Consider the following 23,630-nt stretch of genomic DNA (forward strand, 5'->3'; position numbering starts at 1 on the left):
TCTCTCTCTCTCTCTCTCTCTCTCTCTCTCTCTCTCTCTCTCTCTCTACTCACTACCTGACTCACTCACTTACTCACTTACCAACCCACTCTCCCATCCAACGTAAATTTCCTACGATAAATTCCATTCCAGAACACCCATATCACTATTCGACCACACCCCCACCATCAACCCGCTCTCATCCGGAGAGCCCAGCCAGCCCTACCAGATTCCCTCGAACCCACCCAAACCACAATGACCGATTCTATCAACAACAACACGCCCGGAGTAGGGGATGATGTCCTGCGCACCCCCTCCCCGCTACCCCCGGCCCCAATGCAAGACTACACGTTCCCCGAACACCGCTTGAAGCGCCGAATGGACGACCCGGAGAAGACCCCATTGCTGCTGGTCGCCTGTGGCTCCTTCTCCCCGATCACCTACCTGCACCTGCGCATGTTCGAGATGGCGGCCGACTACGTCAAATTCAGCACCGACTTTGAGATTGTGGGCGGGTATCTGTCGCCCGTGTCGGACGCCTATCGCAAGGCCGGATTGGCGAACGCTGAGCATCGGTATGTTCCATCCCCGGCGTCTCTGCTCAGACTCTCTTCCTCTCGAAACGTAATAAACACTAACAATACCACAAAAAAAGTGTGGCGATGTGCCAACTCGCCGTCGACCAGACCTCCGACTGGCTGATGGTCGACACCTGGGAACCCATGCAGAAGGAATACCAACCCACCGCCGTGGTCCTGGACCACTTCGACCACGAGATCAACACCGTCCGCCACGGAATCGAGGCCGGAGATGGCACGCGCAAGCCCATCCAGATCGCTCTGCTGGCCGGCGCAGATCTGGTGCACACCATGTCCACCCCGGGGGTTTGGAGCGAGAAGGATCTTGATCACATCCTTGGCAAATACGGCGTACGTCTTGGAAACCAAATCCCCAAGAAGAAGGATTCCCAGAACTAACATACAGCAAAACAGACCTTCATCGTCGAACGCAGCGGAACCGACATCGATGAAGCGCTCGCCGCCCTCCAGACCTGGAAGAAGAACATCCATGTCATCCAGCAACTCATCCAAAATGACGTCAGCAGCACCAAGATACGCCTCTTCCTACGCCGTGACATGAGCGTCCGCTACCTGATCCCCGTCCCCGTCATCCATTATATCGAACAACACAATCTCTACAAGGATGATGGAACTGCCGACAAGGGGAAGGGCCGGCAGGAGCCGGGTTCGTCGGGTTGATAGAAACCTTGTTCTTCCCTCCCCGCGCGCCCTGCCCCCCCCCCCTCCTCCCCGAGAGGGATTCAGTTAACTATAGTGTTCTTACGCCTTCCCCGACGCCCCATCCTATTATTCACCCAAGGGGTAAACAAGAACAGCGAAAGAGAAGTCGGAGAGCGCTACAATGGGACCTCAGACAAGGGGGCTTTCTTTTCCAGCAGACCGGGTTCTCTCCTCGCACCTCCATCCTCTCACCATTCTCGCAACACGATCCAGGATCCTTTGGTGGTGTAACTCATTGCTCCCGCTCATACTGTCACCTGTTATATTCCTCGCATGTTTCCCTTGACTTCTTCTGGATCCAACCTTCAAGAATACGGCCACGCGTTCTACCGCTCACCCCGACAAAGAGGGAAGGGAGACGCCATGACCACCCACTGTACAGTCCTCCGGGTCAGTGCTCCGCATGTATAGCATCCACTCAACTACTCCTCCTCTCCCCCGCTGGGAATGAGCTCCTCACCTGGTCGCAAAGAAATTCCCCCAAGTCAACTGTCCCTCTCTCTCGCTTGTTGATTCTCTCATGACACGTTTCGGAATGGGTCTATTTTTAATTCTTTTACAAAGGCGTCTCATGCACTGTTACGATTAATGCGTTGTGTTTCCTGCCCCCCTTTTGTCTGTTTTCCAAAGATACCATACATATCATAGATCACCACTTAATACCTTCAATCCCGCCCTTTCTCTTATTGGTATTCTTCACCATGCTGTAGTCTACACCTCCCACAGTCTAATACCATTTCCCCTGTGTTACGATGCTGAGCAAAAAAAAATGGGTACCAAGACTAGTTTTGTGATTCTTGGCAAGCCTGGGAAGTGGATCATGCATTATAGGTAATAGAAGGTTATATGGAAATATATGCAAGAAGGGGATTCTCGAATCATGAAAAAAGTATCGGCGGGAGATTTAGGATATCCAAAAGCCCCACCCCTTGGGTATAATAATAATGATGATGTGAGATAAGGAGATAAGAAGAAGCCACGCTAAAGACTGGGTCAAGTATGTAATATCACCAAAAACGGTCCCGACTGAACCAAGCTTCCTTTATGTGGAAAGATGCAAACCCGCCTGTCCCTCGGAGGGCAAAGCGAGGTGCCTGTAGACGTCTTGTTTGCATATGAGAAACATATTGACGAGAAGCTGAATCCCAGAGAAAAGACCAACGATCGTGGATGGAGTTCAAGATAAAGGCAAAAGCCACGAGAAAAGAGAACAACTTGCGAGAAGCGAAGAAGTTATAGAGGTTGAAGAAGATAAGCCAAAGGGAGGGAAAACGAGATCCAAGATTACATAAAATCCACGAATGCTCAAAAACGTCAGTCGTATACATCGTCGCCATATTTTGGCCCTGGCATGAGGACCGTTGCGGGCCCAAAGGCAAGGGGAAGAAGAGCTAGTCATCACAATCATTCCACAGATCCTCGGCCTCGATCACGCCCAGGCACTCGTTGTCGTGCATGACTGCGAGCACAACCACCGTCGTACTGGCGGTGGCATTGGCCTCGGACACCAGCCGGCGGGCGTCGTCGATGCTGCTCGAGCTGGGAATCTGAAGCCAGTCTTTGCGGGACACGCTAAAGGGAAGGCCCAGATCCACGAACGAGGACACATGCATATCCACATAATTGCTCTGAGAAAGGAAACGAAGGTGTCGCGGAGGAATGATCTCTGACGAGGACAAGAAGACCCATGATTTCGCATGGGGATGTTGGATAGCTGTAAGTAGGATATCTAAGAGACGGATCTTGCCTGATGCAGAGACCTTAGGGATCTGGTCGAGGGCAGTTGACGCATCCGCGACGCGTGGTTGTTGGCTTCCTTTGCGGTCCACTGGGGGGAACGAGACGATAGAGTCCTGCGTTGGGATGTAGTCGGACGGAGTAGAGGTGCTGGAGGCGGAGGACATGCTCATCGGGGTCAACGCCATCGAGGCAGCCCCAATCGCACCGCCCGGGTGGTAACCCTTGAACACCTCGGCCGGACCCCGCCCCGGAGCGGTATGCAGTCGTCGAGCCGTGGCGATAGCCAGCGCATCTCCCAGCGACAAGGCCACCGTGGTGGACGATGTCGGGGCACTCACACCAATGGAAGACTCCTCATCCTCGTGAATCGGGGCGGGTAGGAGGATCCCCATGTCCGAGGGTTGGAAGGACAAGAGAGGGCAGGTCGAAGGGTGCATGTGCGAAGTGATGGCAATCACTGGAACGGTTGACGGAATATGAGGCAGCAGAAGTAGAAGTTCGGGTGTACGCCCGGAAAAGGAAATCAATAAAAGGGTATCATGCTGGATCCCGACTCGAAGTTAGCCATCATCGTACCAGCTTCTGTGTGGAGAGAGGTTTTCGCCATGTCTTACCGGTCGAATCATGCCAAGGTCGCCGTGTAAGGCTTCCGTCGGATGCAAAAAAGCACTGTAGATTCCGAGACTGTTCATCGTGGCCTCCAGCTTCTGGGCGATTTTCCCGCTCTTGCCCACCCCGCAGCAGACCAGCTTTCCGCCATGTTTGATGGTGCGCGCGATCCGAGTCACTGCGCGCGCAAGGTGTTCCTGGGCCAGAGCATCGGTCTGATAAATGTGCTCCAAGTGCGCCAAGGCTGCCCGCTCGGTGGAGATAACCTGAATGGCATCAGATACAGCACCGGAGGTGACCTTAGAGGCAGCAAGAGCAATATCCGAGGTGTCCGGAGGGGTCATGGACAAGAAGTCATCGGTTGTGGCGGAAGGCATTGAGTGGGAGAGGGGCATGATGGCAGCGGCGGCGGCGGCGGGAGAGAGCGGGATGGGGGGGAACTGCTGCTTGATGAGATGCCCCATCATTGCGCTACCATTTCTTTCTCAAAGATACTAAGTAGGTAGGAAAGTCCAGGTTTAAGAGTGAAGGAAGACCGCGTCCTCTCCCAGGAAGAAGCCTGGGAAAAGAGAACCCGGACAAAAGCCAGGAGAGAAGAAAAGAGGGGAATTCGGAATCGAAGGTGGGGGGGAAAGAGAAAGTGTCCGCGCGAAGAGAGGGGAGGAAAGGTAGAAGACAAGGGAGAGGGAGAGGGAGAGAAAAATGCGGAGGGGCGAAAGAGGAACGGAACGGGAAGAAGGAAGAAAAAAGCCTAGAGTCTGGAATGCCTACTGTACTTTAACTTACTTCGTCTTTATGGATTATGGAAATACAGTACATTTGTACGGAGTAGATAACAACCCGGCCCGGAAGAGATACTACTGACTACTTTCTCACTTCTGCCAGGATCTTTCGGAGAGTCGGAGATTACCTACTGCCTGCTAACTAACTTTAGATTTTCTCGACGATAATCTCACTCTTACCCCCCGCCTCGATCAACCAGTCAATGGCTCCGATGAGGGCATTTCCTCCATCGGCTGGCGCCCCGATTCATCCGCTATCACACCATTGCCGCGGAAGTTGATGTCTTCTTCTTCTTCTTCTTCTTCTTCTTCTTCTTCTTCTCGTCGTTGTTGTGCACGGATCCGATCCCACCCTCCATCAACATTATTAATAATGTTAATAATGATACACTTGGCGACACTCAGTTTTGAGGAGCAGTTAGTCTTACTGATTTAATTTAGTTACAGTTACAGTAACATTTTTCCCACTTCCCCCCCCCCCCCCCCCCCCCCCCCCCCCCCCCCCCCCCCCCCCCCCCCCCTCCCCTCTCCCTACCACCACCACCACCACCACAACTCCTAATCCTAATTCAAAGGCTTAATCCCCTTGTGAATCGCCGCAATGCCCCCCGTAAGATTCTCGAACCCGCGTCCCGGAATCAAGAACCCAGCCTTCTGGATCATGCCCCGGAACTCCTCCTGGCTCGGGAACTGCTCAATACTCTCGACGAGGTACTGATAACTCTCGCGGTCGCCCGCGACCAGCTGGCCGATCAGGGGGATGGCACTGAAGCTCCACTGCTTGTAGACGGCATTGAACAGGGCGTTGTCGACCTTGCTGAACTCCATGCACGCGAAGACGCCGCCGGGCTTGAGCACGCGGAAGGCCTCGTTGAGCGCCGCCTGCTTGTCCGTGAAGTTGCGGATGCCGAACACCACCGTGTACAGGTCGACCGAGTTGCTGGGGATCGAGGGCATGCTCTGCGCGTTGCCCTCCAGGAAGGCCAGCCGGTTTGTGTTGTAGTAGGGGGTCTGGATGCTGCGCTTCTTGCCCTCCGCCAGCATGTCCGGGTTGATGTCGGCGATCGTCACCCGCGTCGCCGCGTCGTGGTTGATGTTGGTCGCGTGGTCCAGCATCCGGAACGCGATGTCGCCCGTGCCGCCCGCGATGTCCAGGATGTTCCAGCCGCGCCCGGCCGTGTCGTGGTCGCGCGACGGCAGCGCCGACCCCGGGTTCAGCGACCGCACGAAGTGGTCCTTCCACAGCCGGTGGATGCCCAGCGACATCATGTCGTTCATCACATCGTAGGACGAGGCCACCGAGCTGAACACGGTTTTCACTAGTGTACCCGGCATAGTTAGTATGGCGAGGCCTTGAGGAATAGACCATGGATCTGAGAGGAAAAATCTTACCCATAGATTCCTTCTGCGATTCGGGGACATTTTGGAAGCCGAAATGCGTGAATCGCTCCTCGTCGGCGGTCGGCTTGGGCGGTTGGGCCTGGGCTTGTCGTGTGCAGGAGAAACACCGGTAGGGAGTCTCGGGCACGGCCAATCGCCGTCTTGTCTGAGTCTGTAAGCTCCTCCAGAGAGATCGGGACGACATGATGGTGGTTAATGGGGTGTAATTATGAGCCGGGCTGGAGTAAAGGGAAGAAGATCGAGAGATCCGCCTTCCGGGGGCGGAATTCTACGATAACGTGATGCCTCAGGCAGGGGCTGTCATGCTGCCTCCTTCCGTCTCTTATCGGCAAGCACCACAACTTCTACAGTAGATCGACGCCCGAATGAATAGCAATGTTGCTGAAGCTGACAATTTCCTTTCCTACCGACACATTCACAGATATTGCATTTTTTACTGATATAGACTTCTCCGATTCCTCAAGATAGCTCGTTTCACTGCAAACCTCCCAGGCTATTACTCACACTATATCGTTAAGCATATATCCTATCTCCCAGCGCAGAAACAGTGGACCCAGTTCACATGAAAATCCACAACACTCTACCTACCCCCTAAAGAACCTCACAAGCACCCCCAACCGCACACCTAACCCTCAAATCCTCCTCCGCGACACTCTCCCCTACCCAAAAAAGCACCCCCTCCCCAGCAACAGGCACCCTCCAGTCCTGCACCGTGACATCCCAGACACTCAGATCCTTCCTCGTCACAGTCAACTTGACCACCTCACTCGCCCCGGGGGCCAGGGTCGCGGTCTTCGCAAACGCCCGGAGCTGTCTCTGCGGCGTATCGACGCCCAAGACCGCCTGCCCCGGTAACTGTACATACAGCTGCGCCACCGCCCTCCCACTCCGTTTGCCTGTGTTCGTGACCGTCACGTCGATCTCGAAGGCCGTCTCAAACAGCGCCGGGTTCCCGCCCTGCCCGCCCCCGGCGCGCGGGGCCGGGTGCGCCGTCGTGGAGTAGCCAGACGGGTACGCGTAGGTACTCGTGGAGTTAGTAACGCTCTCGGGGTCATCAAGGTACGGGTATAGGTAACGCCAGATCCGGTCCAGCGTGCTGGGCCATGCGACCTCGGATGGATCGGGGATGTTTGTGGGGTAGGTGGGGACGGAGGCCTTGCTGGCGCGTGCGGCCGGATATTCGCTGCTCAGGGCGGTCACGGTCGTCAGTGCGGGGGCGGAGTACTGGAAGGTTGTGTACGACAGGCCGTGGCCGAAGGGATAGCGGGGGGTGATGTTTGCTTTCAGGAAGTAGCGGTAGTCGATGTAGAGCCCCTCGTCAAACCAGTCCTGGATCTGGGAGAACAGAGGTTGCGAGGTGATGATGTCCGTGGAGGATGGGTAGTCGGACGCAGAGGCGGGAATGGTGTAGGGCAGGTGGCCGCTGGGGCTGGTATCGCCGTAGAGAACGTCGGTGAGCGAATAGCCGGCGGCTTGGCCGGGGAGGTGCGCAACAAGCACGGCTTTCACGCTGGGGAGGTCGATAAATGACTCGAGGAGGATCGGGCCGACGGTATGGATGACCACAACCACTGTGGTGAACTTGGATGCTGCGGCTTGGACGAGCGCGTCGCCGTTGTGCCATGCGTAGAGGCCGGCGTTGGTGCGGTCTCCCGGGTTGGACTCAACGGTGATGTAGTTCTCTCCCGAGTCGGCGTTGATGAAGACGACAGCGATGTCGGATGACGATGGCGTGGGGAGGTTGGAAGGGAAGGTGTCTGTGATGTAGAAGGTGGTTGTATTCGATGTGGAAACGTTGGCGATTGCTTCTTGCGGCGTCACGAGAGAGGGCAGGCGTGAGGTGCCACTTCCCCAGCCCATGGTCAGAACGCCCTGATCGCAGCCCATGTCACTGCAGGAGTTGAGACCTGATTTGTTCGGCCCAGCATCGGTACCAAACACCTTGAGAGAAGCATTACGTTTGAGGGGCAAGGTACCGTTGTCATTTTTGAGGAGGGTGATCGCGTCCCGAGCAATCGCGTGGGCCGTGACATTATGGTTGCCTTGCACGTCGACAAACTGATTGACAACTCCTGTTGGGGAGAATAAGGCACCGGGGTAGAGAGGACCCGTTTTGTCGAGGGTGTTGCTCGAAAAGTTGGGTAGAGGGTAATCCTGATCTTGACCCATTTGATACCAGGTCGCTACGATCCGAGTGACCTTGAGAGGGCTTAGCATGATTCCAGCAGCAGGATGGAAGATACCCCACCATATCATTGAGTCGGTCCAGCGGTACTGTTCCGTTGAGAATTGCGGTTGACAGCTCCGATCCCCAGAAGGCAGTCCCTAGCAAAGGAATCGCGCCGTCGCCAGGCATAGCCATGTCAAGCCCAGCTAAGGCAGAGGAGACACCCCCCTGCTGAGCCAGCCAGTCGGTCATGACAAAACCTTGAAAGCCCAGCTCATCCTTGAGGATGCCATTGATGAGCATGCTGTTCTGGCTGCACGCCGAACGATTCACCTGCGCTTGTCAGCCCAGAAGGCCCAAACCACCTTCATACCAACACTCACATTGTTGTATGCAGTCATCACCGACCCAACTCCTGCTCTAACACCCTCAGCAAAGGGCCAGAGATACAGCTCATGCAAAGCACGATCATCAATGTTCGACGAATAACCCGTGGTCAGCACCGAGGTCTCGCGATACATCTCCTGCTCATTCCCGATGTAATGCTTCAAGCAAGCAATGGCCCCAGTGCTTTGCATGCCCCGGATCGTCAACGCGCCTCCAACCGCCTGCAGCGTGGGGTCCGCTCCGAAGCCCTCCCACCCGCGCCCACCAAGCGGCTTCCTGAACATGGGCCCAACCACCGGACCTAGGAGAACATTCACACCCTTTCCACGAGCTTCCTGTCCCAGCTCCACACCACGCTGGTACATCAGGTCCTTATCCCAGGTGGCCCCGACAGTCACTCCAGGAGGGAAGGCGGTATTGTGATCCGAGTTTCGAATGCCGAGAGGCGAGTCCTGAAGACAGAGGTTTGGAATGCCAAAACGCAGTGCGCTTCCTGTTTGGCCGACACAAGGGCCCATGTACATTCCCGTGCCGGTAGTAAGGTTGACTTTCTCAGCAAGAGTCATGTTGCTCACCACGGCTTGAGCCTTTGCGTATGCCTCGCTCCACTCCGAGATCCAGCCTCCAGGAGGGGCTGGGTAATAGGGAGGTGAGTAGGCATCGGCGTCATCATCGCGGCGGTAATGCTCGGCCGCAAGGTATCCTGGAAGGAGAAGGGTTAGAACAGCGAGGTAATGCCAGATGGGGGTCATTTTCGGTGTCTTCGAACGAGAGAGACAGGGACAGAATCAGGAAAACCTTACTACATGCGTTGACGAGCCATGCAGTCTGTTAAAGATATAGCTCCCTGTCCTTTCTAGACCCAAGTCTAGTCAGGGGGCCCTCGATCACAAGGACATGGCCATGAAGGACATATGCAGCCTCTACACATTATGACATATGACAGACAACAGCCCACACCAATCAGATCTAGAGCATCGCTGTCGTTGGCTCGCGGCCTAGCTGATCATTGCTGGATAAATAAATGGTTCGAGGCCACCGAACAGGGACCTGCACGCATATCACTAGGGAACGGCGTGAGTCGACCGAGGCAATGAGGGTTCGTTGCTGAAAATAGCGCCAGTCCGCGCCAGACAAGGGATGAGGTCCGGTGGCTAATCAACGGGCCTTTTTTGTGGTGGCCAGAATGCGGGGGCGTTCAGCTGATGTACCTTCATCAAGAGAGGAATAGATGAATTGACAATCAAACTGATGAAACCTGCGCATGCATGACAGCCCGGAAATATAAATATATGAGGTTGCACTGCTTGTGATCTAGAGATACATTGGATTACGGCTGAAGAATGTCTTGTCGACAAAGTGTGCAGAAAGTGTAGTTACCGGTAGAGACAACGCAGCCTTTGTCAAAGACACAAGCGAATTATGATCCAACGAACCTGCAGAGTGACCAAGGTAGTCCAACGCTTGATGATGATCCTTATCTCGGATAGCCGACAGAGGAAGGCAGGCGAGGGTTGAGAAAGCGGAGGATCGACAGGGGAACGAACAGCAGGCAGCGTGCCTGGATCAATCAGCGAGCCCGGCCGGCTATTCTTACTCCATCCAACGCTTATCAGTGGCCTTCACCACCACTAAGCCAGTAGCTGCCAGTCAGTCAACCAAGTAGTCTCCCAATCGCAAGCCCACGATCTCTGCATCGATCCTCTTTAGCAAGGTCCGCGTCTCCGGAATTAGCCAACACTTTGCCCCTGAGCATCCGATCTTGTCGTGGACCAATTCCTTGCACCGGGACTCTTTCAACTCATTGACTGTCTTGAGCACCGCATTCAGGCTAAGTCCCTTGTATGGAGCCTGGGGTGGAGGGAACAAGTTGCGCGGCTTCAACTGGTGGATGAGTGTCCCGACCATCAGCTGATCGCAGTCGGAACAGCACGACTCATGATCGAGAAGATATTCCATGCGCTCGTACAAAGAGAAGACAATCTCTTCGATGCGGTATTGACGGGTTTTGTTGATGAGGTCTAATGGATTGCATAGGTTAGCCAGCCTGTTCGTCCCTGCATGAAGGGCAATGGATCATCCCAAACTAACTTATCAGGCCCGCGGGGATTCTTAGACCTTTCGTCCTTATTGGCTCCGTAGACTCCCTCAGTGCAATTTCCGTAACCAGGCGAAACAAGCCATGATGGCGAAAGGCCCATGCAATGAACATCCACTGGGATAGGTCATGCGAGCAAGACGTTGGAAAGCAGTTGTGGAGGTTCTCAAGCCAAGTCCTGGCAAAGGCCTCCACGGCTTCGAGGCAATCGTAGTGCTGGGTCAACTCCGCTATCATGCAAAGGAGGTTTAGGTTGATTTGGCGGGGCACTTGACGACTGCGGCAATGCAAGATGTTGAGGAGGATGTAAAGGGCGTCTAGGTCCGTAAGGTTGCAAGGCAGCAGGTCGGCCGGTTCTGCTCTGGTGTCTAGCTGTGAGAGCTCTTCCTGAAAGCGACGCGAGGCGAAGCAAAGGTGTTTTGACGAGACAAGGATTTGAATGCAGTGGTGGGTCTGGTCTGTAGGCCCGTCATTGTTGAGTTTTGGAAGATCTTCACTCGAGACTGTGTGAATGGATTCGTTGACAAGTGTTGATGTCGAGGAACCGAATTGAGAGGCTACAGTTTGCTGAGGCTCGGGCGTAAGATCGGATGTTGGAATCGAATGATCTAGAGGCAGTCCGTCTAGAATGAAAGATATGTTAGTTGTGAGAGGCAGAAGGGAGAGGAAGTTTCCACCATTTCTGACTAGGTTTGCATAGATCCGGCCTGCCTGTTGCCGCAGCACAAGCAGTACATCCCCATTAGGATCGATGACTTTGTAAGGGAACTCCATTGGGATCTGTATAGTGTTGCTCATAGTGGCAAAGTATTTTGATATGATTGAAAGCAAGGGATGAAAAGTAGATAGGAGATGATTCAAACTTATAGTAAACAAACTGCTGTTTGTGGTGCGTGATTCCTTAGCAACAACCCCCCCCCCTCACTGTTCACAGTGAATGGGTCCCTCACCACGAGCATACATCTAACCTGTTAGCATGTCATCTTTGTCAGTAGCCAAGAAACGTCTGATAATGAAAGCATCTTGAGGTCTATCATCATAAATTCATTCCTATAAATATCTATCTATCACTCATCAAGATCTAGTTGAAATAACCGGGGAAGAGCCAGTTCATGCGCTCACGAGCCTCCGGGCTCCAGTTGGGCTGAGCAGTGCTGAGCCCGAACTTGATGGAGCCCTCAACGTGCTTGGCCTGCACCAGCTCGGCGTGCTCGTCGGAAGCCAAGGCGTCCAGCACAGCTGTGACAAAGCGCTTGGCGTTCTCAGCGTTGGCCTTCATGTGGCCCATGACCATCTCCACGGTCACGTCCGCGGTCGACTCATGCCAGCAGTCATAGTCGGTGGACATGCAGATCATCTGGTAGGCGATCTCGGCCTCACGGGCCAGCTTGGCCTCAGGCAGGGCGGACATGTTGATGACGCTGCCACCGAAGGAGCGGTACATGTTGCTCTCGGCGCGGGTCGAGAATTGAGGGCCCTCTGCAGACAATTAGCTTCCGCAATTGAACTTTCCGGGATGCATACATACCCATGCAGATCAGGGTACCACGGTCGTGAAGAACGACTCCATCACCCTCCAAGCTGTGTCCGCAGGCTCTCACAACCTTGGCGACACCCTCGTCGAAGGGGTCGCCGAAAGGCACGTGGGCGACAACGCCGCCCTCGAAGAAAGTGAAGGGACGGATGCCCTTGGTGCGGTCAATGACCTGGTCGGGGATGACGAAATCGCGGGGCTTGATGGCCTCTTGCAAGCTGCCGACGGCGGAGAAGGCGATGATGGTGCGGACACCGATGGAGCGCAGAGCAGCGATGTTGGCGCGAGCGGGCACCTCATGGGGGGCGATCTGGTGGTGGGCGCCGTGGCGGCTGAGGAAGGCAATGGCAACGGTCTTGTTGTTATGGGAGCACTTGTGGTGCAGGATGGTGATGGGGGAAGAGGGGTCGCCCCAGGGAGTGCTGACGTTGAGGGAGGCGACCTGGGTAAAGCCAGGAAGTTCGCGCAAGCCGGTACCGCCGATGACGGCAATGCGGACGGGCTCTAGAGGTTGTCAGCGATTGTTTGCAGGTGTGATGGCCAGAGGAGGGGAATTACCGTCGTAGGTGGTGGGGAGGGCGGCCATTCTGCGGGCTAGTTGTTTGGGGGATTCGATGCGAGTGCGAGGTTTGGAGATGGAGGAGAAATGGCGCCAGAAAGTAGACAGCATACAAGGAAGAGAGTGGTTGTACAGGAGAAAGAGGAGGAGGAGGAGGAGAGGAGGAAGAGGGCAGAGGGACTGAGAGGCCTGAAATTCTCGGCGGGGTATTACTCCCAATCGGGAAACCGCGATCTTATCGGTCGGTGCCTGAGTGCCTGAACCTGTCCCGGAGCCTGAGAGTACCTGAGTGGTGCCTGGGGCAGAAACCGATGGACTATCACGTCATTGTGCGGTAGTTGGACTTTACGTAGCTTACTGAGGAGAGATGGACGGTGACATGGTACATTATCAGTTGTGCTCAGTACATGTATTACACGCTATCGTTATCATCCAGATCATTAAAATGCTCATCACTTAAGCAGGACGCCACTCATAGTGGTGGGCTCCCTTGGAAACTGGGCCTGGATCCTCGCCCTTGACTCCCGGCTTGTTGTATCCATGCGCACCAAAGAGGTCCATCTGGGCCTCCATGAACTTTGTCGGGAGCATGGTTCCTGCCTCATACTTGAGGTATTCCAACGTCGCCGAGAGAGCCGGCGTATAGTGGTCGGCTACTGTGGCCGCGAGCACCGTGTCTTTCAAGGCGTCGAAATGCTTGTGCAACTCTCGCGCCACTGCGTCCACGCATTTGACATTAGTGAGAGACTCGGTCATGGCTGGCTGCAGCAGGTCGGCAATCGCTTCAGATTGGATGATACAGCCGTTGCGCCAGATCTGGAGACACTTGCTCAGATCCACCTTCCAGCCCTCGTCCTTGGAGGCACGAGCGATCAGCTCCAGACCCTGACAGAACGAGGCCAGGAAGGCGCTGTATACCGCTCTGCGGATCTTCTCAATGCACGCCTTCTTGTCTTTGATGCCCTCGAGGGGTTTGGGCCGGGGAAGGTCCAGCTTCTTGGCGACCTCCAAGCGCTCTGCGCGGTTTCCACTGGCAATCCGTAGGAAATGCGCCGTAGCCAGCGTTGGGGCCGAAACGTGGCGGGCGGCCGACTCCATGACCGACCAGTAGGGGGTGCCTTCAGTGTCATCGTCATCCTGGACCACTTTGTCAAGGACATCATCGAGGACGAATCCGCCGTCTTTGCTGGCGCCTTCACCTTGCTTGTCCCCCTGAGGGGTCTTCTTCGTGCGGAGAATCTGGACGCCAATGTCCAGCAGGAAGTTATTTCGTAGCTCCCCTTCGGAATTCCACTGCTCAAAGATGTCCGCAATCTCCTCGTACTGGAGGCCGAGTCCGTAGTGCAGCAGCGACCAGGCCTCGGCAACGGTGGACAGCATGCCGCCTTCGATCCCGTTGTGGACCATCTTGACGAAATGACCCGACCCGGCTGGTCCCACGTTGGTGACACAGGGCTTCTTGGTCTTGGGATCTTTGGCGGCGTATTTCTCAAGAAGCGGGAGCACGAGGTTGATGGCGTCCGGGTCGCCGCCGGGGGATAAACTCGGGCCATGGCGGGCAGACTGGTACCCCCCGGAGACGCCCATGCCGATCCAGTGGATTCCGCGCTCAGCGCAGCGCTTCTGACGCTGCTCGGTACGGCGATAGTGCTCGTTGCCGCCGTCGAGGATGATGTCGCCTTTCTGCAGGCTGTCCTGGATCTTGTCGAGGACGGAGTCGGCCGGGTCGCCGTGGGTGATGGAAAAGATGAAAAGCTTTTGGTCTTGGCCAAGACTTTGGGTGAATTGATCGACCTCGTCAAAAGCTTGTATCTTGCCTTTCCCGGTGAATTTTCCTTGGTCGATCCATTGGCGGATGCCGTCGACGTTGTCGCGGCTGACGTCCCAGATGGAGACGTCCAGACCGAGCTCGTTGAAGGCGAAGGCCATCATGGAGCCCATGTTGCCGGCCCCGACAATGCCGATTTTGGAGAACATGATGGCGATAGTAATGAATTAATTGTAGCTTTTGTTGGACTCTACATGACTGCGATGCTGGTTTTTTAAGTGGTGAGAAGATGGGGTGGTCGACGCAGAGGTTACATCATTCCGACATTCGGATCTGATCAGCCCTAATGAGTTAATTTAACTGACATCATCCTGATTGTATAAACCTGTAGATATATTTAATAACCCCCAATTATCTGATCCTGATTTCAATATTGCTTACTGAGTTTAACATAAGAAGATATGGCACACGATATCCCTTTCTCATTTGCGACCTGTTCGATCGGCAAGCCCACCGACAGCCTCCCGGCAAAGCTGGAGGCACTGTCTGAAGCGGGCTTCCATGCGGTGGAGCTCGCCTTTCCGGATATTCTATCCTATGCAAAGGAGATTCGAGGGGAAGAGGTAGCCGAAGATGACTATGAGGCGCTGCGGGAGGTGGCCAAGGAGATTCGAGGAGTCTGTGATCGGTTGGACGTGAAGGTGATGATGTTGCAGCCCTTTGCCAATTTCGAGGGATGGCCCGAGGGGTCGGCGGAGCGAGAAGATGCATTCAAGCGGGCGAGGGGGTGGATTAGTTTGATGGAGGTGCTGGGGTGTGACATGTTGCAGGTATGCTGCCATTGTACTACACACAACTTATGCACAGAGCTCCTTCCCTCATCCCCATACATCGATACCCTCTCAACTCCCACTCCCACTTACAACTAACGAAACCCCCCAGGTCGGATCAACAGACACCCCCCTCTCCTCCCTCTCCACCACCCCGAGCCTGCACGAGCACATAATCCACGACCTCCGCCAACTCAGCGACCTCCTCGCCACCCACAACATGCGCCTCGCCTACGAAAACTGGTGCTGGTCCAGCCACAGCCCGGACTGGGCCTCCGTCTACCACCTCATCCAAGCCGTCGACCGACCGAACATCGGCCTCTGCCTCGACACCTTCCAGACCGCGGGGGCCGAGTACGCCGACCCCACCGCGCCGGACGGCCTGGTCCCCACCACCGACGGCAAGGCCAATCTCTCCACCCCCCAAAAGTTCTCGGCGAGTTTGGCGCGCCTCGCCAAGACCATCCCCGCCGACAAGATCTACCTGCTGCAGGTGTCGGACGCGTACCGGGCGGATCCACCCTTGGAGGATAAAGTGGTGGAGGGGATGCGGCCCCGCGCGCGCTGGAGTCATGACTATCGGCCGTTGCCGTATACGGAGGGCGGGTATTTGCCGATCGAGGAGGTGGGGAGGGCGGTGTTGGGGACGGGGTTCAGGGGGTGGTTCTCGATGGAGGTTTTTGATGGGAAGAGGAGGGAGGTGGATCTGAAAGGGTATGCGAGGGAGGGGATGAAGAGCATGACGCGGTTTGTGGAGAGGTGTTCTTCCTGAGGGACTTTGGACTTTGGATTTCAAGATGGGGAGTTCGGGGAGGATTCCCTGGTATGAATCTGTATGTATAGTAAACGGGATTGTGAAGACAAGACAACTACGCGAGGTTTACTTGCACACGTAATAAGGTGGAACATGGATATATTTTACCGAACGCCTGAACTATGCAACCTATACCGGACATGGAACATATACAACAATCATCGTAGCGTCATTAAGCGTTGCTGGGGTAGGCAACCTTGTAGGTGGGAACGAACTCCTCCTTGATCGACCGCAGACTCACGAACCGAGACAGCAGGTTGCCGCTGCCCGCCTTGTCGTTGGTACCACTGGCACGCGCACCGCCGAAGGGCTGCTGGCCCACAACAGCACCAGTGCTCTTGCAGTTGATGTAGAAGTTACCCGCGGTGTTGCGCAGAGCATCGTCGGCCGCACGCAGGACCTCGCGGTCCTGGGCGAAGATAGATCCGGTCAGCGCGTACTCGCCGGTCTGGTCGATCTTCTCGCACATGCGGGTGAAGTCCGCCTCGGTCTTGTCGGCGTAGGTGTGGATCACGAGCACGGGTCCGAACAGCTCGCGAGACAGCAGAGGGTGGTCGGGGTTGGAAGTGCGGTAGACGGTGGGTTGGATGTACCAGCCCTTGGACGAGTCGTAGGTGCCACCGGCCAGCAGCTCCAGCTCGGGGTCGTTCTTGGCCTCGTCGATCACCTGCGCCAGCTTGTTGAACGACGCCTCGTGGATGACAGGGCCGCAGAAGTTGGTGAAGGTGGTGGGCTCGCCCATGGTCAAAGCCTTGGTCTCGGCAGCCACAATCGAGAGGAACTCATCGGCGACGGACTCGGCGACATAGGCACGGGAAGTGGCACTGCACTTCTGGCCCTGGAACTCGAAAGCACCACGGACGGTCTGCACAGCGGCGTTGCGCACGTCGGCCGACTTGTGGACCAGGTGGAAGTTCTTACCACCGGTCTCACCAACAATGCGGGGGTAGCTGCGGTACTTGCCCTCGGCGACACCGTTGGCGATCTGGCCGTACAGGCTGCGGAAGACCGAGGTGCTACCGGTGAAGTGAAGAGCAGAGAACTCGCGGTGGTTGAGGACAGTGTTGGTCACCTCGGCGGCGTCTCCCGGAACGAACTGGATGACGTTCTTGGGCAGACCAGCCTCAAGGAGGATCTGGTGGACGAGCCAGTTGGAGGCGATGGCCGAAGGAGACGGCTTCCAGACAACGACGTTACCCATCAGGGCGGGGGCACCAGCAAGGTTACCGCCAATGGCAGTGAAGTTGAAGGGACTGATAGCATAGACGAAACCCTCAAGAGGGCGGTACTCAACGCGGCTGCAACAACTGATTAGTTTGACCCTTAGCAGCAGATTCAGACGATTGACTCACTTCCAGACACCAGGGGAGTGGTGGACGGGCTGGGTGGCGTAGAGCTCCTCGGCGTACTTGACACCGAACCGAAAGAAATCGCACAGCTCGGCAGCGGCGTCAATCTCGGCCTGCCAAGCATTCTTGCCCTGACCGTGCATAGTCAGAGCCATGATGTCGTAGCGGTATTTGGTAGAGATCAAGTCAGCAGCCTTGAGAAAGATGCTGGCGCGGTCGGCAAAGGAAGTGGTGGACCAGGTCTTGCGGGCTTCGAGGGCGGCGTCAATAGCGGCCTGGACATCGGCCACGGAGGCATTGGCGTAAGTGGCCACGGGGGCGTGGGAGGCAGGGTTGCTCTGGGTCAAAGTCTCGGAGCTCTGGATCTCCTTGCCGGCAATGACCAAGGGCACGTTGAGAGGGCCGCTCTGCTTGGTGCGGGCGAGAGCTTCCTCGAGAGCCTTACGATCGGGGGATCCAGGGGCATAGTGTTTCTATTTGATGAAAGATCAGCCAGAGCAACACCGACCAATTGCCGCCAATACTCACGTTAGGCTCGTTGTCAATGCGAGGAACCTTGAAGGTGGCGTAGGAGCCCATGGCGCGAGAGCTCTGGCGAGCCACGCTGGCGGAGAGGGAAGCGCATTTGGGGAGACCCCGGGCGCGAAGGAGCAACGAAGACTGCATGATGACAAGCTCTCTTTCGCGATGAAGCAAGACGACACAACACAAAAAAAAGGAGAGAGAGAGAGGAGAAAGAGGAGAGCAACGCAGTGGTGACGCGGGGAAACACGAAGCTTTAATTGAAAGCGAGCAGGCGAGGACAAGCGGTTACTGCCGGTGGGCTGACTCAGCACCAGCCAATGGGAAATGCAGCCGATGCAAGGGGGTTTTCGACCGGAACGAGACTGATTCCTGCCCGGGGAGTCAGTTCCAGTTCTCAATCAGTATCAACGGTTGGAAGTGCGTGGTAAATCGGGTTCAGATTGTCTGTGTGCGTAAGAGATTGATACGTTATCAGACCCAGTGCCATCGCAAGCTATCAGGGATACCGGCACATGCCGGGTGGGTCAAAGCTACCGGCCCGGTCACTCGCCTTCCAGAACCGCCCCAGATATCGTTTCCAACGTGCATTTTCACATAGCGACGAAAGCAATTAAGATGAAATGTCACTTGACTAACAGAAACTACTTTGGTTCATGACATTGATCCGTAGCTTGAATCTTAAAGTCAGTCTTGAAAACGTCTTTGAATTGCCTAAGTTCATTTCCCCAGATCTCCGGTGGGTCTTCCCCCGCATAAAGCGATAAGGATACGACAAACCCTTCGAGCCCGATAAGACCACAGCGTCAGAACACGCCATCAATCAACACTGCATGTCCGTCTCATAGTGGTAGAGTAGCGAAAGCACAAACCAGTCATCTCATCTTGCACAGTGTTACCCAGCATGACTACAAGTCCATCCTGGAAACAGTCAACCATCCTGTACCATGCAGACGGACGCCACGAAACGAAATCCCACTCAAGGATCGCGACGAAGGCCGTTCCTCGCCATCCGTCGAGCATCTGGATTAAGTCGCCGTGACACAAACCAGAAATCCACCGCCGTTCCCTCGTTCTCAAGCTGCGCGATCAACTCTCCGATCTCAAGATAGAACCCGGCACAAGGCACATCTCCTCCATTGTTGGTCCGCCACCCATTTGTGATCCAGTGAGGCATGTACTCTGTAATTCCACTCACCACTCGCTCCGAGTCTGACTTCACCACCAGCCGTTGCACCGGCGTGCAGCTGGGACGTTCCTGGCGGATGCGGAGACCGTCACGCAAGGCCCGACAACAGGCGCTGAGCTCGGACATAATCCTGGTGCGTGGGCCCGGGTACGAGTCTAATGCAGTCGAGACGTTGTTCGCATTGCCATATCCCCAGAATACACCCACAGATGCGCGGCCGGTCGCATGGTTTCTCAGGCAGTCGCCGCTGATGGCGACCACCAAGGTGGTGCGGTCCGGGGCGCGGCCAGTGCGTGGACCACCGGGGCTAGCGATATGCACCCAGCGTCCAGACTTGTATTCGATGCGACTGACGCCATTGTTGTACAAGGCTTGGTGGTCAAGACGTCGGGGGAGAACAGGCTCGTCGATTTCGACCATGGCGTCGCAGTCTTCTTTCTTCCGAGGTTAAAGTAAAGCAAGGCCTGGTAAATTCGTGCTTTGAGAACGTGTGACGAAAATTGGTGTAGTGCTAGAGCCACGATCGAGATCCTATATTTACAACCAATTTGTCAATTGAGCTACCTTGGCTGATGGACTTGGAGTCAGACCGCGAAGAGAGGCGAGGTGGCTGGTGATATGTGGCATGCGTCGAGACAGAGCTTCAGCACCGAAAATTAGGACGAGCAGCGGTGCCTCTTCAGTTGATAGAGTGTCAAAACGAAAAGGTTGTGGATGAGAAGTACAAAGGTGTAAGACGCGAGGTAGGAAAACGCGAGATGGGAAGCGTTGGCAAAACAAAACAGGAAAGAGGGGGCAGACACAGCGTTTGGTGAATGTATCATGAATGCCGGTTGGCTCCAACTGGAATAGCCATCATCAATGTCCTTTGTCTCAACATTTCAAAGAACAAGTATCTCTAATTCTCAACATTATATACAAGATCAGATTTACAGCAACTCATTCTGCCCGCAGAAGAATTACTTAGCAGTTTCACTCTCCCACATTCCGACATGTTCCTCACGCAATCCACCACCAGACCCGCTCCAGCCAGTTGCGCGGCTTGCGCTCCAAGTCGTTCTCACAGAGTTGATCTATCTCGTCCTTGCCGGTGAACACATCGACCTCCGACACCTTTGTCATCCACGGAGTCCGATACCACAGCTTGTGACCTACGTAGAAGACCAGGAAGAAGACAATGCCAATGTAAGAGACCAGGAAATCCGCCGCTGAGAAGTTACCCGGGAAGAAGACAGCATAACCATTGGTGAGGGTCAGCAAGGTCACCATGAAGATCACATAGTATGTACCGTAAGGCTGAAGGGTAGTCTTGAACGGCAGTGAATCAAGCATGCCATGGAAGTCCATCGCCTTGCGAAAACGCTGCATTTACGTTAGCACAGATCCGGTCAAATGTTCGTCGCGATTGTAAAGAGCTTACCAAGTACGCAATGCCAACTAAGATCCAGCTGATGAAGCCACCGACAGTGGTAAGATTGGTGAACCAGTAGAAGACGTTTGCACCTGAGTTAGATAGATTGAGGAACGACAACAGCCCCACAGCCCAAGTAGCTAGGACAGCCACCCATGGTACTCCGTTCTTATTGCAGCGGGTAAACACTTGGGGTGCCTGGCCCCCGCAAGCGAGCGAGTATAGTGTTCTGGACCCAGCGAAAACCCAGGCATTGCCGGATGACCAGGCAGAAGTCAGGATGGCTGCGTTGATGACATGATTCAAGCCCGAGATTCCTGCATTCTGAATGGCAATCACAAACGGACTTGCACTGGCAGTGGAGCTGCCGCTGGCCACGGCTGACAGGAGATCTGGATCATTGTAGGCCACAGTAACACCAATGACCAAAGAGCCCAGGACATAAAAGGTAAAGATCCGATAGATGAAACGATTGGTGGCCTTGGGGATGTTGCGACGAGGGGCTTCAACCTCGCCCGCAGCCGTGGTGATCAACTCGGGAGAGAAGATGAATGAGAAACCAGACTTGATGAACGCAGTCCAGAAAGCCAAGAAGCGACCGGTATTTCCGTTGACTAAGTACGGCTTGAAAGCGCCTGGGTGCTGCCAGTAGCGGAAGCCCAACCGATCATGGTTGGGACCCCCTCCAAAGAAAAGGACAATCCCCAAGATAATGAGCCCAATGATGGCGATGATTTTGAGAGCGGCAAACCAAAACTCGGCTTCTCCATACCAAGAGACAGCAACAATATTGAGGAGCAAAATGACTGAGCAACTGTTAGACGAGGAAGTCAACTCTAATAGTAAGGGCGAGGACTATACCAATGAGAACGATTGCAATCCATACGCCCACGTTGACTGAAGTGGTCCAGTATTCTATGATGATACCCGCCGCCGTGACCTCACTTGCCAGTAACATAGCAAATGAATACCTGCAATCAACCATGAATACCATGTACGAAGAAACAAAGATGATAATCGATCTTACCAATAGTTATAGCCTGAAATCAGTTAGCACTCGCTCACCCAACTAGTCCGGCAGTTTGGGGTAAAGTAGGACATACCAGCAGCAAAGCCGAGACTAGGCTCAGTATAGCGGCCAATGATGTATGGCACGGAGATCCCCTTGATGGGAAGATAGGTGGTCATTTCACCCAGCATGTTCATCACGAACCAAACAACTGACGACATGGCCAAGTATCCCATAAAAAGCGGTGCTGGACCGACCGTGGAAAGAGTCGAGCCTGACCCGACGAAGAGACCGGTTCCAATACATCCACCGATGGCGATCAGTTGCAGCTGGCGGGACGAGAGTCCCCGATGGGTCTCCGTGTTGGGACCCAGGTGGACCTCTCCCTTGAGTGCCTCTGGATCCTCATAGTTGTCGACGTTCGGAGATTTGTCTTCATATTTGACCTCCTCAGAAAACTTGGAGGTAGGAGCGGAGGCCATGATGTGCTAGCCAGGAAGACAGGAAGATCGACTTGAATGCCTTGAAGACCAAATGCCTGGTGACTAGGGCCATTTTATAAGATGGCTGCTGAAGCGCGGGAGGGGGGGGAGCACGACATCCCCAGAAGGTAATTCTGGCCGCGCTTATCAGTATCAATTATCATCTATGATAATTTTACCTCAAAGTTTAAGCCAGAAATCGCCTGCATGAAGCCCCTAGGGAAGTGGCGATTGGCCTAGATGTGGTCGGGGTGAGCGGTTTGTGTGGGGATAGGCACCTTATCTCCCTGGGTTGCTCTTTTGCTATACGAATGAGAAGGCAAAAGAGTTTGGGTGGGAGGGATCAAACCCAGTTCCTGCTTATCTCTCTCGGGGCGGAGACGGGCTGATGCAATCATGGCGCGCGATAATCAGCCACTATGCTCGGGCTGATTTATCTGATCTATACTGAGTACTGAAGTCTATAACAAGGCAGGAGATATTGTGCATGTATAAAGATTTCTATGAATGATCTTCGCGGCAGCGATCAATTGATGTCAGATCAGCCTCGTGGCATTCCACTGTGGAAATCCGGGGTCGAAACTCCGCATTATTGAATCCACCTCATGGTACGGTAGTGAAGTAGTTTATTGTCAACGAGGAGTTTATGTTACCTAATGGCTTGGAGAAACAGTCCCTGGCCTGCCGAAGCTTGACCCATTGTTGATATTCCGCTAGACTGGATCGGGCCTAGATTGCAGCCCTCCGGGCCGATGGTCGAACTCTCACATCTCGTTGCCTGAGATTTCAGGAGAACCGGCTGTGGCAAGCCGGCTCTTAACTTACATCCTACAGATGAAGTTACAACTGCAGCACTACCCCTTCTCTCTTGAGAGCTGTATATTCTCCTATATGACATGGAATACGCAATAGGCATATATTTTTCATATTATACAGCAGACCTTTTCACGCACTTTCTTCTCTCTCTCTCTCTCTTGAAGAGATGCTGGCATACCAACGAGTGTCATCTCTCGTTTGACCGGCCCGGTCAACCTGCTGTTGCTGCGCAGGTGGGGCTTCCGACCACCGGCCCGTCGACCGGGCAATAGCCTGGATACTGATACTTGATGCTGCAGTTTCCTGAATGGTGCTTGTGTTGACTATAGAGCCTCACAAAAGGGGCCAGTCACCAATGTGTCTGCGGTGTTTCAAAGATAAGAATGATAGTCGTGGGGATCCTGGGATCCTAGGTTCCTAGCTATCTTAAGTTTGGTGGAACAGGGAAAGCCTGGTAGAATCTCGAATCCCTCAGAGATTCGCCTCCCTCGTCGCTTTCTGCCACAATTTGACTTTCTCGGGGGTTTTCCCCGGTGGCAATTGTTGTAGTCGCTCTACCCCAGAAAGTTAAGCTGTTGGTATCGACCGGATTGAGAGATGTATACGACCAATATAGAAGGGGGGGTTGCGGAGAGTCACGAGACAACGTATAGATGATTAAGGGACTAGAAAGTACAGTAGCTAATGCCAGGCATCTCGCCGAAACTAAAGATAGCACCTTCACTCGAAGTGCATCTGCTAGTATATACATGGGGGAAAGACTAAAAATGAGCCTTCAGGTTAAACAATCTAGCGGATTATCGAGAGTGAGCTACTCGTACTAAGTAGTCTAGTAGTTGGTGTCGGCGTTAACTTACCCCGCGTTATCTGGGATGTCACCAAG

General features: G+C 54.5%; 10 protein-coding genes across 10 annotated transcripts; 2 read left to right on the plus strand and 8 right to left on the minus strand.

Moving 5' to 3' along the window:
* On the plus strand, positions 1-1,291 carry BO66DRAFT_388908 (nicotinamide/nicotinic acid mononucleotide adenylyltransferase). Its single transcript, XM_025646672.1, has 3 exons — positions 1-554; positions 635-908; positions 972-1,291. Exons 1-3 carry the CDS (start codon positions 235-237, stop codon positions 1,236-1,238), a joined length of 861 nt encoding a protein of 286 aa, XP_025507139.1. The 5' UTR covers positions 1-234; the 3' UTR covers positions 1,239-1,291.
* Positions 1,292-2,671: 1,380 nt separating this feature from the next.
* BO66DRAFT_408695 (sugar isomerase) lies at positions 2,672-4,006 on the minus strand (the record flags this gene model as incomplete). Its single annotated transcript, XM_025649142.1, has 2 exons — positions 2,672-3,562; positions 3,635-4,006. The coding sequence occupies 2 exons, from the start codon at positions 4,004-4,006 to the stop codon at positions 2,672-2,674; spliced, it is 1,263 nt and encodes a 420-aa protein (XP_025507140.1).
* A 953-nt stretch (positions 4,007-4,959) lies between these two features.
* On the minus strand, positions 4,960-6,025 carry BO66DRAFT_366963 (class I SAM-dependent methyltransferase). Its single transcript, XM_025645273.1, has 2 exons — positions 5,804-6,025; positions 4,960-5,730 (listed from the first exon to the last, which is right to left on the minus strand). Exons 1-2 carry the CDS (start codon positions 5,994-5,996, stop codon positions 4,976-4,978), a joined length of 948 nt encoding a protein of 315 aa, XP_025507141.1. The 5' UTR covers positions 5,997-6,025; the 3' UTR covers positions 4,960-4,975.
* Positions 6,026-6,403: 378 nt separating this feature from the next.
* On the minus strand, positions 6,404-9,118 carry BO66DRAFT_366967 (beta-glucosidase; the record flags this gene model as incomplete). The annotated part of the gene is made up of 3 exons (XM_025645274.1): positions 6,404-8,011; positions 8,061-8,312; positions 8,363-9,118. The coding sequence occupies 3 exons, from the start codon at positions 9,116-9,118 to the stop codon at positions 6,404-6,406; spliced, it is 2,616 nt and encodes an 871-aa protein (XP_025507142.1).
* An 898-nt stretch (positions 9,119-10,016) lies between these two features.
* BO66DRAFT_435268 (uncharacterized protein) lies at positions 10,017-11,262 on the minus strand (the record flags this gene model as incomplete). Its single annotated transcript, XM_025650833.1, has 2 exons — positions 10,017-10,387; positions 10,458-11,262. The coding sequence occupies 2 exons, from the start codon at positions 11,260-11,262 to the stop codon at positions 10,017-10,019; spliced, it is 1,176 nt and encodes a 391-aa protein (XP_025507143.1).
* Positions 11,263-11,501: 239 nt separating this feature from the next.
* On the minus strand, positions 11,502-14,697 carry BO66DRAFT_417988 (6-phosphogluconate dehydrogenase, decarboxylating). The gene is made up of 3 exons (XM_025649708.1): positions 13,025-14,697; positions 11,993-12,502; positions 11,502-11,943 (listed from the first exon to the last, which is right to left on the minus strand). Exons 1-3 carry the CDS (start codon positions 14,532-14,534, stop codon positions 11,546-11,548), a joined length of 2,418 nt encoding a protein of 805 aa, XP_025507144.1. The 5' UTR covers positions 14,535-14,697; the 3' UTR covers positions 11,502-11,545.
* A 72-nt stretch (positions 14,698-14,769) lies between these two features.
* Positions 14,770-16,013, plus strand: BO66DRAFT_462871 (sugar phosphate isomerase/epimerase family protein). Its single transcript, XM_025652394.1, has 2 exons — positions 14,770-15,155; positions 15,268-16,013. The coding sequence occupies exons 1-2, from the start codon at positions 14,787-14,789 to the stop codon at positions 15,925-15,927; spliced, it is 1,029 nt and encodes a 342-aa protein (XP_025507145.1). The 5' UTR covers positions 14,770-14,786; the 3' UTR covers positions 15,928-16,013.
* A 46-nt stretch (positions 16,014-16,059) lies between these two features.
* Positions 16,060-18,061, minus strand: prnC (delta-1-pyrroline-5-carboxylate dehydrogenase prnC). Its single transcript, XM_025645275.1, has 3 exons — positions 17,847-18,061; positions 17,322-17,791; positions 16,060-17,267 (listed from the first exon to the last, which is right to left on the minus strand). The coding sequence occupies exons 1-3, from the start codon at positions 17,982-17,984 to the stop codon at positions 16,142-16,144; spliced, it is 1,734 nt and encodes a 577-aa protein (XP_025507146.1). The 5' UTR covers positions 17,985-18,061; the 3' UTR covers positions 16,060-16,141.
* Positions 18,062-18,613: 552 nt separating this feature from the next.
* BO66DRAFT_388915 (uncharacterized protein) lies at positions 18,614-19,562 on the minus strand. Its single transcript, XM_025646673.1, has one exon. It carries the CDS (start codon positions 19,447-19,449, stop codon positions 18,820-18,822), a length of 630 nt encoding a protein of 209 aa, XP_025507147.1. The 5' UTR covers positions 19,450-19,562; the 3' UTR covers positions 18,614-18,819.
* Positions 19,563-20,027: 465 nt separating this feature from the next.
* On the minus strand, positions 20,028-22,140 carry BO66DRAFT_417990 (proline-specific permease; the record flags this gene model as incomplete). The annotated part of the gene is made up of 5 exons (XM_025649709.1): positions 20,028-20,391; positions 20,450-21,246; positions 21,302-21,411; positions 21,540-21,898; positions 22,111-22,140. The coding sequence occupies 5 exons, from the start codon at positions 22,138-22,140 to the stop codon at positions 20,029-20,031; spliced, it is 1,659 nt and encodes a 552-aa protein (XP_025507148.1).
* Between the last annotated feature and the right edge of the window lie 1,490 nt (positions 22,141-23,630).

Source organism: Aspergillus aculeatinus, assembly GCF_003184765.1.
Source record: "Aspergillus aculeatinus CBS 121060 unplaced genomic scaffold BO66scaffold_7, whole genome shotgun sequence".
Lineage (NCBI taxonomy): Eukaryota > Fungi > Ascomycota > Eurotiomycetes > Eurotiales > Aspergillaceae > Aspergillus > Aspergillus aculeatinus.

Coding starts and splice junctions, on each gene's coding strand:
- BO66DRAFT_388908 (XM_025646672.1), top strand. CDS start 235: ATGACCGATTCTATCAACAACAACACGCCCGGAGTAGGGGATGATGTC. Junction 555..634: donor TTGGCGAACGCTGAGCATCG/GTATGTTCCATC, acceptor CCACAAAAAAAG/TGTGGCGATGTGCCAACTCG. Junction 909..971: donor ACATCCTTGGCAAATACGGC/GTACGTCTTGGA, acceptor ACAGCAAAACAG/ACCTTCATCGTCGAACGCAG.
- prnC (XM_025645275.1), bottom strand. CDS start 17,984: ATGCAGTCTTCGTTGCTCCTTCGCGCCCGGGGTCTCCCCAAATGCGCT. Junction 17,792..17,846: donor GCATTGACAACGAGCCTAAC/GTGAGTATTGGC, acceptor TTCATCAAATAG/AAACACTATGCCCCTGGATC. Junction 17,268..17,321: donor CACTCCCCTGGTGTCTGGAA/GTGAGTCAATCG, acceptor CAGTTGTTGCAG/CCGCGTTGAGTACCGCCCTC.
- BO66DRAFT_366963 (XM_025645273.1), bottom strand. CDS start 5,996: ATGTCGTCCCGATCTCTCTGGAGGAGCTTACAGACTCAGACAAGACGG. Junction 5,731..5,803: donor ATCGCAGAAGGAATCTATGG/GTAAGATTTTTC, acceptor CGGGTACACTAG/TGAAAACCGTGTTCAGCTCG.
- BO66DRAFT_462871 (XM_025652394.1), top strand. CDS start 14,787: ATGGCACACGATATCCCTTTCTCATTTGCGACCTGTTCGATCGGCAAG. Junction 15,156..15,267: donor TGGGGTGTGACATGTTGCAG/GTATGCTGCCAT, acceptor GAAACCCCCCAG/GTCGGATCAACAGACACCCC.
- BO66DRAFT_388915 (XM_025646673.1), bottom strand. CDS start 19,449: ATGGTCGAAATCGACGAGCCTGTTCTCCCCCGACGTCTTGACCACCAA.
- BO66DRAFT_417988 (XM_025649708.1), bottom strand. CDS start 14,534: ATGTTCTCCAAAATCGGCATTGTCGGGGCCGGCAACATGGGCTCCATG. Junction 12,503..13,024: donor AGCCCACCACTATGAGTGGC/GTCCTGCTTAAG, acceptor GACAACCTCTAG/AGCCCGTCCGCATTGCCGTC. Junction 11,944..11,992: donor TGGTACCCTGATCTGCATGG/GTATGTATGCAT, acceptor AATTGTCTGCAG/AGGGCCCTCAATTCTCGACC.